General features: G+C 34.5%; 1 protein-coding gene across 2 annotated transcripts; it reads left to right on the plus strand.

Annotated features, from left to right (window-relative positions):
- Positions 1-276: 276 nt before the first annotated feature.
- LOC149577473 (DNA replication factor CDC6B-like) lies at positions 277-11,793 on the plus strand. 2 transcript variants are annotated; one of them, XM_089823997.1, is made up of 17 exons: positions 277-802; positions 2,097-2,193; positions 2,327-2,547; positions 2,807-2,881; positions 3,049-3,158; positions 3,421-3,527; positions 3,653-3,712; positions 4,150-4,223; positions 4,420-4,470; positions 6,279-6,328; positions 6,678-6,810; positions 7,265-7,354; positions 8,936-8,998; positions 10,547-10,642; positions 10,751-10,840; positions 10,964-11,095; positions 11,272-11,793. In XM_089823997.1, the coding sequence occupies exons 1-16, from the start codon at positions 386-388 to the stop codon at positions 10,994-10,996; spliced, it is 1,767 nt and encodes a 588-aa protein (XP_089680123.1). In that variant the 5' UTR covers positions 277-385; the 3' UTR covers positions 10,997-11,095; positions 11,272-11,793. The 2 variants fall into 2 exon arrangements, with proteins under 2 accessions (XP_089680123.1, XP_089680117.1); XM_089823991.1 differs by having other exon boundaries at positions 10,964-11,088.
- The last annotated feature ends 1,462 nt before the right edge of the window (positions 11,794-13,255 follow it).

Genomic DNA, 13,255 nt, shown 5'->3' on the forward strand with positions numbered 1-13,255 from the left:
ATCTAAAATATTGCACCTCTTTTGAATGCAAATGCTACTAGTATTTAAATTTTATTTCATAAACGTAACAAAAAACCAATACAACACAACGCACTTACTTTTTTAAGACTCCTGACAACAAAAATCGAATATTTACGCGAAATGGCAGCCACCCAATTGACCGGTAACTGCCAACACAAAATACAAGGAAACTTACCAATTTAAAAAAATTTCCCACCTCCCCGCCAACTGGCGGACTGTATCGAAATATATGGGCTTCCCGCGCTTGTATTTCCCGCCATCACGAAACCAACTACTTTTTTTTGTGGAACAATTATTTTTATTCTTGAGATTTATATCGCAAACAAAAGAAATAGGACGTTAAATCGAGTCCTGTAAAACGATCATGGCGGTACCAACTTCTTCACACAAATCCAGCCCTAGCCGGTTGTCGAGCTGCTCTAGAAACCAAACAGAGATGACTCCCAGAAGGTCATCTAGGCTTAATAGCCCAGCAACTGTTGTCAACTCCAATGGATTAGGGTTGAAGCGCTGCAGAGAAAGCCCTTCACGGCATCTAGAGGAGGAATGCGCCACACCCAAATCAAAGCGCTTGAGATCGGATTTGGAAATGGAAAAGAGCCCCAGCAGAGTTCGTCGCAGTCTAAACCTCCAGGGATCTGAAAATGGGGTTCTTTCGAATGGGGAGAATATAGAAAATAAAAGGAGTCCTTGCAAGGGTACCGCTGGAAAGGAGAATAAGCAGAACATGGAGTCTGCAATCCAAACAAATGGCATTGGTAGCATCAGGTCACCGAAAAAGGTGAGTTAAATCGGTCAAGCCTAATTTATTCTTTTTTTTTTTAATGTTTTTGAATTTTCTGCAAGAGTTTTGCGTTGAGACAGACATACTTTTTTCTCCTATGCTCCACATTGTCATTTATTCGTATTACGACGATGTTCATTTTCATGTTCGACTTTGATTCGGTTCCTATCATTAGCATACTCATTTACAGTTTATGGTTGTGCTTTAAAATCGTCTGGTAGCAGTACCTTGATTTGCCATCTGTTTTTGGATCGGTTTGCGTGGCATCTAGTTTCAATACTGTCTCATTTATCAGTATTTCAATACTGTTCAATTACACATTCTCTTCTGTATTATTATCTTTATTAGCGTATGCATTTTGCATTTCACTATCCCTTTTGACTGATTCTCTGCATGCTAGAGATGTAGGTTAAAATACCCCTGGAACGTGGGAATTGACTAATATCAATACACAACTTAGCATTACATGGAAAATCCATTCTTTACAAACGTGCCTTTTTTATCATTTGACAGCCACCCTTATGACAGCTCAATGTGTATTTTGATATTAAACAAATTTTAATGGAAAGACGGCACCATGTGCATTTTACTACCAGGGTAGTATCCCTGTTACAATACTTCTAGGGTTTGAAACTTGCTAGGATTTTAGAGTTATATGGAATTTGTAACTGAGATGGTCCAGTAGAGCAAGACAAGACCATATTCGAGGCATGTACAGGTGAGAGTACCGTGGAACTATTAGGTTTACCCATGTGCAGGACTCAATTGATTTCTCTCGAGGTTGGGTGTGATCCGCGGATCAATGATTGCCAATATCTCGATTTCTCTGCATCCGGCTTTGTTCCATCTCAATCAATACGCAATAAGGCAGGGAAAACTTGTTAGCCACGTATGCAGAGATTAGATTTTTAGAATTTCAATGCCCATAGGGCTGAATCAATTTTTTCCCCAGTTGTACATCTATAGTTTGAGACTGAAAGGCTGTACAGACAGCTACTGATCTCTAGAGACTGCAATGAACATATAGTGAAACTGACTTTGGACTTTATGTATGCTATTTCCATTTCTGAAGCTATTTTATGGTGTTTTGTACATATAACATCCTAATTAAATTAATTTAGAGTGTTGTCCATTGAATGTTCCCTGGAATCTAAGTCGTTCTGCTTCAGTTGTAAGAGTAGTTGCCAAAGAAAGCGTGAAAAGTGGTAGCATGGAAGGTGAATTTTTAATCTAGTTTTCAATTGGTGTTCTGGATTCAGAAGATAATTAACTGTAAGTTATTGATTGATAGGTAACAAGAGTGGAAGTTGATGCTTCTCGATCTCCGAAGTCTCCAAGAAAGAGACTAAATAATTTAACCAACCAGATACCAAGTTGGAATCCTACTGGTATTGCACTTCCTCATAGATATAGTTGTCTTTAATAGTTCTTGTGTCTTTGGTTATTGAGCTCCAATAGTAACATCTTGAAATTGTTCGGAATTTATATAAAAAGAGTATTGATTCATTTTCTTTATTGCAGATCCCTCACATATTCTTGCGGTGAAGACAGCTTTGCATTTATCTGAAGTGCCAAAATCACTTATCTGCCGTGAAGAAGAGCAGAAAAAGTTATTTGATTTCTGCAAGACATGTATAGAAAAAGGAAAAGTTGGAAGTTTGTATGTATGTGGATGCCCAGGAACTGGAAAGTCTTTGCTATTGGAGAAAGTTAAATCACTTTCTGTGGAGTGGGCTAAAGAGGTGCGTTGAAGTTCATTGCTAGCATTTGTGAAGTGGATACTGAATTTACTGTTATAATCTACAACTCTACTGTAGGATAAAACAGTTCCTAGACATGTTTGGGCGGTTTTGTAATGACTTTATATTGCCTTAGCATAATCCAATTTTATGTGAATTGTATAGTACAGAATGTCTATAGCATTTTTAAGAAATACCATATGTGAATTTAGTCAATTCATTTGTGACTTGCGTTCTGAAATTTGCATTTCAACATGAGCAGGCTAGGATTCCTCCCCCAGTTTCAGTGGTTGTGAATTGTACATCCTTGACAAACACTTCAGACATATTCAAACGGGTGAGTATGATAGAAAATGAGAATTTTCCACGTAAAATATGTTTTTTTGGCAGTACACATTTACAGCAGATTTAGACATATCAAATGATATCTAAATCAGAACTTTGAACTGTACAAGATTGGTCTGTAATCTTTAATATCTTATATGCTGGAACTGTTTCTTCTAGATACTAGAACAATGCCAAGGAAGGAAAAAGAACTCTACATATAGTTCACCATTTGAAGAGTTGAAAAGTTTATTATGCCAGAAGAAAAAAACAGATGCATCAAAAATGACGTGAGTAATGTTGTTGCTGTTTCTGCAAAGCATTTCTTTTAGTTTTTCTTGCATCAATTCAGTCATATTGCTTCAACCTGTGCAACTTGTCTTTTGAACCTTGATAAAGATATTGATATGAGATGACATCAGATTGCTTTACAAGAATTCATTCAATTCTGTCAGTTATCAATGATATATACACGTCACTGTAATTGTTGGGATTCTTTATCTTTTTAAAACAAACTTCTTACTGAACTCTTCAATGATTTCTTATAAAAAGGCTGCTGGTTGTCGATGAGATGGATTTTCTTATTAGTCGAGATCAATCGATTCTGTATGATCTCTTCAGGCTTCCTAGTTTCCCGAATTCACAATGTATGCTAATTGGTAAGTCGAGTAGGAGTGTGTAAGCAAATCCTTCATTTTAGTTACTTCTGCAAAACACTGAGATTTTATGTAAAGTTTCTACCAAACCGTTCATAGAATTAATAGTTTTCTGCTCTTTCCTGCAGGAATCTCAAATGCAATAGACTTGACTGATCGGCTTCTTCCCAAGTTGCAGTCTCTAAACTGTATGAGCTCTTGAAATTTCTTTGTTTTTGATAAATCTCCATACACAGATGGACGAAATATATCCTTGGACTTTCATTCAACTCAAAGAAATAATGTAATTCTAAGATTAATAGATATCAGAAGCCTAGTTTTGGTTTATCAATCCTAAAAAGAGTTTTAATTGTGGAATATGTAGTTGTCTCAATTAATCTAATAATTTATTTATAAAATGTCAAATCACGGTGAACTGATTCATTAACTAGGAAATGATATTACCATGTCTGACATTTTGTAGATAATAAAATGCATGCTATCATAACCATGGTAATTAGACACTTGATTGCCAGCATTGATTAAAATTTTTCTATCATGAAATATAGTCTGTTGCCTCATTTTTTAATTTAGAGGTGTTTTGTCTTCTGATATGAACTTTATTATTTAATATTTGAACTACCAGGTAAACCTCTTGTTATGACATTTCGTGCCTATTCAAAAGATCAGATACTTAAGATACTTCAGCAAAGATTGAAGGTAATCTATTGTGATTTGAATGGCTTTGCATCCTTTCTGCTGGTAACTGTTCATATGCACTCTGACATATATTTGTCAAAGTACAGTAAATAATGTTGTTGCTATTATGTTTTCCATTTAAGAAACATTTTTTATGTTGTATTGGGACAAAGCCTTTAGAGCTTCTTGTAGCTTATTAATGTCTTTTTGGTTTTAGGATCTTCCATTTCAAGCTTTTCAACCTCAGTCATTGGAGCTTTGTGCAAGGGTGAGTTCTGTTCTGTTTTGGATAAACAATTTATGTGGAAAGAATCTATGCTATAATTACAGCTTTTGTCATTTAAATGTACATTTTTTTCACCTTTGTTACATTATGGCCTTTGTCATTTAATTACACCTTTTTTTCACTGTGTTACATTTCAAAACTTGTAGCCTAATTAATTTGAAGCCATGCATTCAGTCCTAAACTTAACGAAGAATGTGAGTGTCTTTGAGGCAGATCAAGCATACAGGCTTTTAAGGGTTTCAAACTAATCAACTAAAAGGATTTCCATGATTTTGGCTGAAAACTATCTTGTATGCCAAATTCCAAAGTGAGCATGCCAATAATGAAATGACTTTCCAATCCTCTCATGAAGAGTTTCAAGTTTTTGCCTTCCAATTAAACTTTCAGTCTATTGCTTTGGTTGTATAAAGTTAAAAGATCTCAGTAAGTAATATTAGGACCTTCTTTACACTGAAATCTGAGCTGATTTTTAGACCAAAGGATCTGCAGAGTCCCTGTAATTCTATATACGTGTTTGCATTATTGTTTCTAGAGAAGCTTCACAAGCAATCCAAACAATCATAACAAGTCCAACATTTCCAGGACAGAGCTTTGTGATTAAATATTATGTTGCAGGAACTTTGAATTTCAAGGTAGGCATACAGTTTGGTTTTTTGTTCATTAATGCAGTTGGTTGATGTTTACCTGGGTTCCTTAATACTGTTGGTCAACTCTTCTTGGTTACTGTAGGAATCTGCTCTACTCTGCCCGGAAATGATCTTTCTTGAGTCTAGCTAGTCTTGCATCAGTTTTAAGTCTTGAGTCATGCTGGTTCTCTCACCGAATTTGTCTTTAAATTTGATTGGGATTTGCCAAATTTTTTCTCTCTAATTTTGATTGGCAGCTAGTGGCATTTGTTAAATTTACAGTCACAACAATCACCCATCAAACTTTTGATCTATGAATCTTACTTAAAAGAAATATGCGATAGATGTTTTGCTGAAAGTCCTCAAAGTGATGTCTTTATCCATGCCCTACACAGTTTTCTTTTGCAGGCCTCCTAAAATTCCATAGTTTGGTGCCACCACGTCTATATTATACTAGACAACAGTAACTAGCATAGGTGATTTTAAGACTCTACACTTCAACTATGAAGTACACATCACAAAAATTGAGTTCTAGTTGATGTAATATTTATGAATTGATTAGTATGGCCATGTTAGCAACTGTAACATTCCAGCAGTTGAGTTCTATTTATAGTCTTAGCCTCTAAAGCCAGAAATGCATGGGAGACTACTTATTTATTGTAACATTCACTCAAATACCTGGGTCTTATCATAATTTTTTTCTTGGACATAACTATCCTTGTAACACTTTTTGTGATCTCTGATATGTTGTATCTTCAATCTAGTGCTCAAAATGGCATTAGTTTTCCCAAGTTTAGTGGAAAAATGGTTTATATGAGCTTTTGTTCAGAATATTTGAGAACATAAGCAGTTTTAAATTGCCTTCATTCTTTTGATACTATAATGCAGCAAAATAATCTTAATAACATACCTAGAAAGAGAATGTAGAATAAGAAAAAATTGTATAGTTTAAGTCCTTCTTAGAAAGGAGTGACATGCATTGAGATCATTTCTTTGATAGTTCATGCTCACACACAACGTAACGATATTGATAATAACAGAATTGCTTATTTTTAAAATTACACAGGAGCTTGGCAACTGATAATATGTTTTTGTGATTGAAAGTATTTATTATAGTACCAGAAAATCTGCTTTTTCTTTAAAAAATATCGTGGGGTGTTGCAGAAAGTGGCTGCTGCATCAGGGGATATGAGGAAAGCTCTTCATGTCTGCAGGTCTACTATCTCCACTGAATGCTATATGTATATTTTAATTGTTAGATTTATTAGAAACTGATGGCAGTTGGATCTAGTGAAGAAAATCTTTCATTTTGTACATAAATGTTTCAACAACAATATCATGCTCATCAAAAGTCTTGACACTCAAGGCATTTCACAATGTATATGAGTTTTGATGTGTGATTATTCCAAATGTATGTGGAATTGTTTTTGAAGCTCTATTTTTGGAGGTTTCATATTATTTAGTTATTACTAACAGCATTCAATATAAATTTCTTGAAAGACTGTTATTTTTACTAGTGTTTAAAACTTCCATCACAATGCCTCATGATTTTGCTAATTGCAGAGATGCAGTTGAAATGCTTCAAGCTGAAATAGCTGATGCAGTCTATTCCTCTGATAACAGTTCTTTTGAAAAGCTGCCTGGTGATCCAGGTTTGTCAATTGAAGGCAAATTAACAAAGTGTGAAATGCACATGGTGAGTACTTGAGGCTAATATGGGATTCTGCTTGTCAACTGTTTTATGTTCAGGTCGCTTAGAAACCAAAGTAGATTATATGAATATTGCATGGATATTGGCAGTGTATATGGAATTCTAGTATATGGTAGTCAATCCTACCTCATAATTGCCATTGTTTTATAAGTTTTGGCCATTTGTAGGCTAGGCTAGTGTTCAAATAAGTTTTTTATGCCTAGGCTAACAAATACTTTGTATAGGAAAATGTTCACAGCTGACAGCCTGCAGGTGATTCTTGATTCCTGCATTGCTGTGTGAGATATAGTGTTTGATTTGCATACAGTGTCTCTACTATTGCTGTAGCTACAAATCACATTCATTCATATTAAGCTGATGATTTGGCTTAAAAAATGGCCGCATTGACAATAACAGCAAAAAATGATTACTAATCAAATGCTGTAATATTGTATTGTAGGTAAGAATTGATCATATGGCTAGAGCTTTGGCAAGAACATTCCGGTCTGCTGTTGTTGACACCATACAGTCTTTACCACAACACCAACAGGTATATCTTATTTGAGTGGCATTCTTCCATCGACATTATTTACTAACTGGGTTTGTTAGCACGTGGAAGAGACAAAATTGAGCTTTTACATTATAAATCTTATAGATTGATGTAGCTTTTTCTAGATTTGATTGTGTGCAGTGATTTTGGATTAACGTTTTGAATCACACTCTGAGATCCACCATTAGGATGAGAAGAACAAGACTAAGATCCATCCCATCGGGATGAGCAGAGCAAGAGGAAACAATAAGATGGATCATGAAGTGTGATTCAAAAAGTTGATGCAAAAATACTGCACAGTCAAATCCAGAAAAAGCTGCATCCATCTAAATAATAGATTGTGGAAATCTCTTCATGCTATAATTATAAAACTTGGATGCTTTTTCAATACACACATTTCAATATTTTGCTGCAAGTGCTTCTCTTGAACAGAAACTTCTTTTGGACCCAGCCTAGGGAGATTTTAAATTAAAGTTTTCTGGGCTTATCTATTCAATATCAACTGTTAGCACAAACCTGTTTTGTTCTTTTTCTTTGAAACTTATTTACATGTACTTATATGAGTCCTAAGGTCTAACAAGTGAGCCTGGAGCTTAAGCATGTTTTTAAAACAATTTTTTTTGAATTGAACTCTGATGCACCACAGATGCATTCTGTTCACGCTAAAGGATACTGCAGTGAAGGAACCAATTAGTTTCTCCTTTACAACCTTATTTCTATATTCAGTTGATGTGTTATAATACCTTACATGGGGATGTATTTCTTCTATACTGCATATATTGCAAGGTTACCTTCACAAATAATCTGGCAACCTTAAACCAAGTAAAAAGTTATATAAACCAATTTCATTCAATTAATGAGCAGGTTGATTCACTACATGTCATTGGGTTGTATGTTGTCTAGAATTGGGTTTTAGAGCATGATCTTTCTCATTAAGCGGAATGATTTTGCACACCTCTTAATTATTAGGTTATCTATGATATACAGTTATCCTTATTTGACTATTTTAAAAGAAGCAATTCCAACACGAGAAGCCCTAAAAATCAAACCTAATAATGGTATCATATGAAATTGGAACAAGGCATAATAACAAAAGGCTTTCATAAGATGTAATTAAAATTGCAAACGAATTTTGAAGCTATTCATTGGAGGGCTGCAAAGCAATGAATAGTACCTTTGGTAGAGTGTCCCATCCTAAAAGGTGAAGGAGTGGAAATGTTTATGACAGAAATCTTTAGTCAGTGAATTCATGGGGTGCATTGATTGCATATCCAAACACAAACTTCCATGTCTTTTGCTCTTTGAAACATTGTCTGGGGTGCAATGCAAAGTTTCTAGTAACTATGCAAAGCATTTGGATTTCATTACTTCACAATTATACATGTTGCTCTGATTATTTATTAACTGTGATTTTCTTGTAATACTTTTATTAGGGATTATAACATATTGAGTCAAAAAAGTATCATAGAACAGTTTCTTTATAGTATTAAATTATGATTGTAATTCTTGTGCTAATGACTTTCCCAGGGGTAGCAAAATTTGTTAGGATATAATTTATAATAGATATCATTTATTTTGCAGATAGTGCTCTGTTCAGCAGTCAAGTTTTTTCGGCGTGGCAAGAAGGATGCTACATTAGGGGAGGTAAAGATAAAGAACTTGTTTTTTTAGTTCTTGAAAAGCAACCATATCATATATGCTTGGCATCTAATGGAGCATAAGAACATTAGATATTTGTTAAAGGATGAATTGAAATCTTGATGTCATTCATTTTTGGTGTTTATTACTGTCACTTAAAATTTGTACAAATGCCACTGAAAGATTAGTAATTGAATAGTAAAATGCCAATTGTATGGCGAGAATGAAGCATATCTTTTGTTTTGCCTCTCTTCATAGTTAAATAGAGTTTCTTGATGATCTGCTTTCCTTCTATGCCAACTACCTGTTATATATCCTTGAGCATCCCAATTCAGTGAGAGCTTTTAAGTAAACACATGGCATTGCCTGTCTGCAAGGATGGGAATAAGGTATCTTATAGATGAGGATCGCGAGTGATAGTTCAGAGGTTTTGCAAAGTTCTTATTAGCTTGAATAACATAAATGTCGACACAAATAAGAAGCTTGAAGCTTTAATTAGTTCCAGTTCTTATTTCAACACAAGTGTGAATACAAGTGAGAAGCTTTAAGCTTTAGTTTGTTCCAGTTCCCATTTAAAAGTGTAAGGAAACTAGTTTATGATACTGATGGTCCTGAATCCAAGCAGTTTCCATTTATTTAACTTTTAAATTTGTGTCAGATCTAGTTTTTAGTTTGGATTTAATCTCCAGTCCTTTTTCCAAGGGCTGCTAGGATTTTTTTTTTGAACGTGTCTCCATTGCCATGTGAGGATTGTTGGTATTATCACCAATCTTGGAGTAGACTAATGATTTTTTTGTTCTTGCAAAGCAATTCAATTTGTGTTTTACTTTTTTAATGTTCAGTTTGTAAGGATGAGGCCCATTGCTTGATTCTCTGGTTGGCTGTTATCTTTACTAATATCATCCTGTTTGACCGGACTATTTTTGGTTTTTTTTTGACATCACGATATTCTCAATTTCCATGAATTTGGTGAAAGTTTACACAAGATCCAATAAGGATGTTATATTTTTGCTTTGGGAGAGTAAATCATATGGTATCTCTCTTTTGCATTAAATGCATTTAGTTCCGTACGTCCAAGGAAAACAAATTTTCTGCAGCAAAATGTGGTCTTTTTCCCTCTGGGGGCAAAGCCAGATATTCGCATTTCCTATTATGGACAAAACTTTCAATGTTAATTTTGTAAGTTTAAGATGCCTTCCATAGAAAAAACAAAGTCAATTATTTTTCAAGTGTTCAAAAAATGAAGCATAGGTTGTTCAACTTGCCTTGTGAACTTATTTATTGAATCTTACATGGCATTCTATATTGTTAAACATAAGGCAGTTAATATATTATTTTTAAAGCAAATTCCAGTGTATACTCAAAGGATTATATATCGATGTATGCGGTTACTGAAATGATTAAATTCTTTTCACATATGTGAGTATCTATTAACTGATGTTTTTGTTCGGTGAATTTTTAAGACAATATTTTGATAGCTTTTCAAATTGGATATACTTAATTATGATGTTCATGAAATTTTCATTTCATCAGCTTATCATGTTTCCAATGCAGCTGAATGCAGCATATTTGGACTTCTGTAAAACCACATCCATGCACCCTCTTACTGTGCCTGAGTTCTCGAGCATGTGTAGGGTGCTTAGTGATCAGGTATGATACACATACCCCAAGGGTCATGGAATGCCAAACATATCGTCTTGAGAAGTTATGAAAGTATTGCATTAATTGTATAATGCTCATTTGTACTTTGCTAATTAGGGCCTTCTCAACCTTGGTCAATCCCGAGAAGACAGACTCAGGAGAGTAACCTTGAAGGTTGATGAAGGAAATGTAGTGTTTGCCTTACAGGTATACAGGCTCTCAACCTACTTTACCTGACATGATATCTCCTTCTCCACTTTCATCCCTTTTCTAGATCACCGTTATTTCTGATTCATCTTATCAAATATGATTTTTGAAATCATGTTGCAGGGAATACGATTCTTCAGAAACTGTCTTCAATAATGCTTGCTTTGGGACCTGCTAATCAGAGGTTTATATATTTTCATGGAAACTGAAAAGACAATAGTATCTACAGGCCTCAATTAATGGTGCTGGTATGAGGTTTAGTGATGTAACCTTTAATTTTATTGTCATGATGCATTTTGATAAAATGTCTAGATGTTTAAAGATTTTCCAGGAATGTAGTCAGTGATTTCCTAATTGGGCGTGTTTTAGAGATGATTCCTTTTATATCTTCTTTTCCAACCAAAGGTTTACAATGAGTGGGTTTCTTGCAGATGCTTCAGTTGTCCTCAATTTGGCAGGTACGTGGAGGTCTATTTCCATCAATTCACATGAATCACCTAAGAGAAACTTAAATGAGTTCGTGGTAATTTAACTCTATTGTGAAGGGGTTATGTTACTAGTCTGCATTGATTTGCTGCCAAATGGCCATCTGCAATTGGACCAATGTTACTATCCATGGCATACCAGTTCAACCAATAAAAATCTTTGTACGGACTATTCATTGATCTACTTCAGAAGCACATCATTAAAGGTCCTCCACCGGGCAAGCAAAGTGTATGAACAAGTTGGCCTGAAAGTGCATATCAAACAGGATTACCAGATTAATCTTGCGTATTCTGTACAAATTGTTCAGCATAATCAAACTATCCTGAATTTCTGTGAGACCAACTAAAAGTCATGGATGTAAATATCTGTGCTCATCAAGTTAAAGACTCTGTATAGTCTACATTTAAGCACCCTGATGTATTCAACCAAGATTACGACCTAACTAATTTAAAAGATTTTTAATGCTACTGTCCAAGTGAGTTTAAAGACTTTTTACTGTACTCATGGAAAAAAATTGTCCACTGAAACTTTTATGGAACGTTGAGAGGAATTGCGAATGGAGAGTTTACAATAAAAGTGAAAACTAAAATCAATGTACTGCAGAAAGTTTTGCCCTCAGCATTTGTTTGTAATAAAGTTTTATATGCCAAATATTAGTAGCACCCTTCTTTTGGCTAATCAGTCTTGTATCTTGTCAACAAGAGTTGTCTATTTTTATTCGAAGGGTGGAGTGTTCTTGAATTTGTTCAGCCACAGAATCTAGTCCCCACTAGCTTTGATCAAGTGGGTAAATAATGCTTTACCATGATTAAAACGTTCAGATTGTGGATTATTTTTTTAATACCCAACATTTTGAAAGGTCACTAAGAAAGTTTTATAACTCTATATGCGAAATAACTTATTAGCTGGCGGCGTTGTAGGGATGTTTCATAAAATTCCTTTAACGTCAAGCAAAATAATATCGAGGCATTGTCTTTCATGTCACAAGCCAAAAGACGTTAAGACAATCAGGAATATTGCAGCATTTTGTCATTCATGACACGAAGAGACATTAAGACAAGTATCATACAGATCATGTAAATGAAGGGATTTTTTGGGGTTGTGAAACTAGTACAATTAATATAGAAAATACTTACATGAAGTGAAGATATAACAGTAAGGAGCGAACATCCCAGAGGCTGAAAACGCGAAACACGCAGCTACTCAAATAGGAGCGAAGAATAATAAAAGATCTAATAGTCATAGAACCATGTGTAGCCAAAATACTCCGAAGAACTTTGAACAACATCAATGGACCTGCTCAGGGTATAAACCCGCCCAATAGACAAAATTTAGGAACTCTGTCATTTGATTCAATTACTCAGCTTTAAAGAACACATTTTTTTATACAGATATATAATCCATCTAAGATAGCAAATTCAAGGGTCTACGATGGCGTACATCTTGATGTATTCAAACAGACAGGTGACTGGAAAAAGATAATCCAACTCATTGCCCACTATTAGCGGGAGAATTCAACACACCCTTCTCCAATTAATTATTAAATAGGAAATCGTCGAAACAAGATATACAAATGAAACAAAAGTTCAATGCAAATAAAATCATCTCAAGAAAACATTGGAGAGGATAATTATGTTTTTTTTGGGATGTTGGAAGTATTACTAAAGTGTTGACCATATTAGAAAATAGTTAATGGGTATGAAAATCAATTCTTTACACCACATAAATATCATAGTTTTTATAATAGTTTTAATATGATTCTTTTTAAAATTAAAATTATAAGTATAAAACAAATGTACTAAAAGGTTCCAAAAAGTTAAGAATAAGAACTTAATTGGAGAGTTGGTCCTAGTCTAAAGTGAGAACTTGTAAAGTTCTTTATGATTGCTTTCCTTGTCATTCTTTTCCTTTTCCTTACCAAGTAGTAGA

The sequence above is a fragment of the Cupressus sempervirens genome, chromosome 1, assembly GCF_028749045.1.
Source record: "Cupressus sempervirens isolate cs-2001-9-10 chromosome 1, ASM2874904v1, whole genome shotgun sequence".
Classification (NCBI taxonomy): Eukaryota; Viridiplantae; Streptophyta; class Pinopsida; order Cupressales; family Cupressaceae; genus Cupressus; species Cupressus sempervirens.

Coding starts and splice junctions, on each gene's coding strand:
- LOC149577473 (XM_089823997.1), top strand. CDS start 386: ATGGCGGTACCAACTTCTTCACACAAATCCAGCCCTAGCCGGTTGTCG. Junction 803..2,096: donor GCATCAGGTCACCGAAAAAG/GTGAGTTAAATC, acceptor ATTGATTGATAG/GTAACAAGAGTGGAAGTTGA. Junction 10,841..10,963: donor ATGTAGTGTTTGCCTTACAG/GTATACAGGCTC, acceptor ATCATGTTGCAG/GGAATACGATTCTTCAGAAA.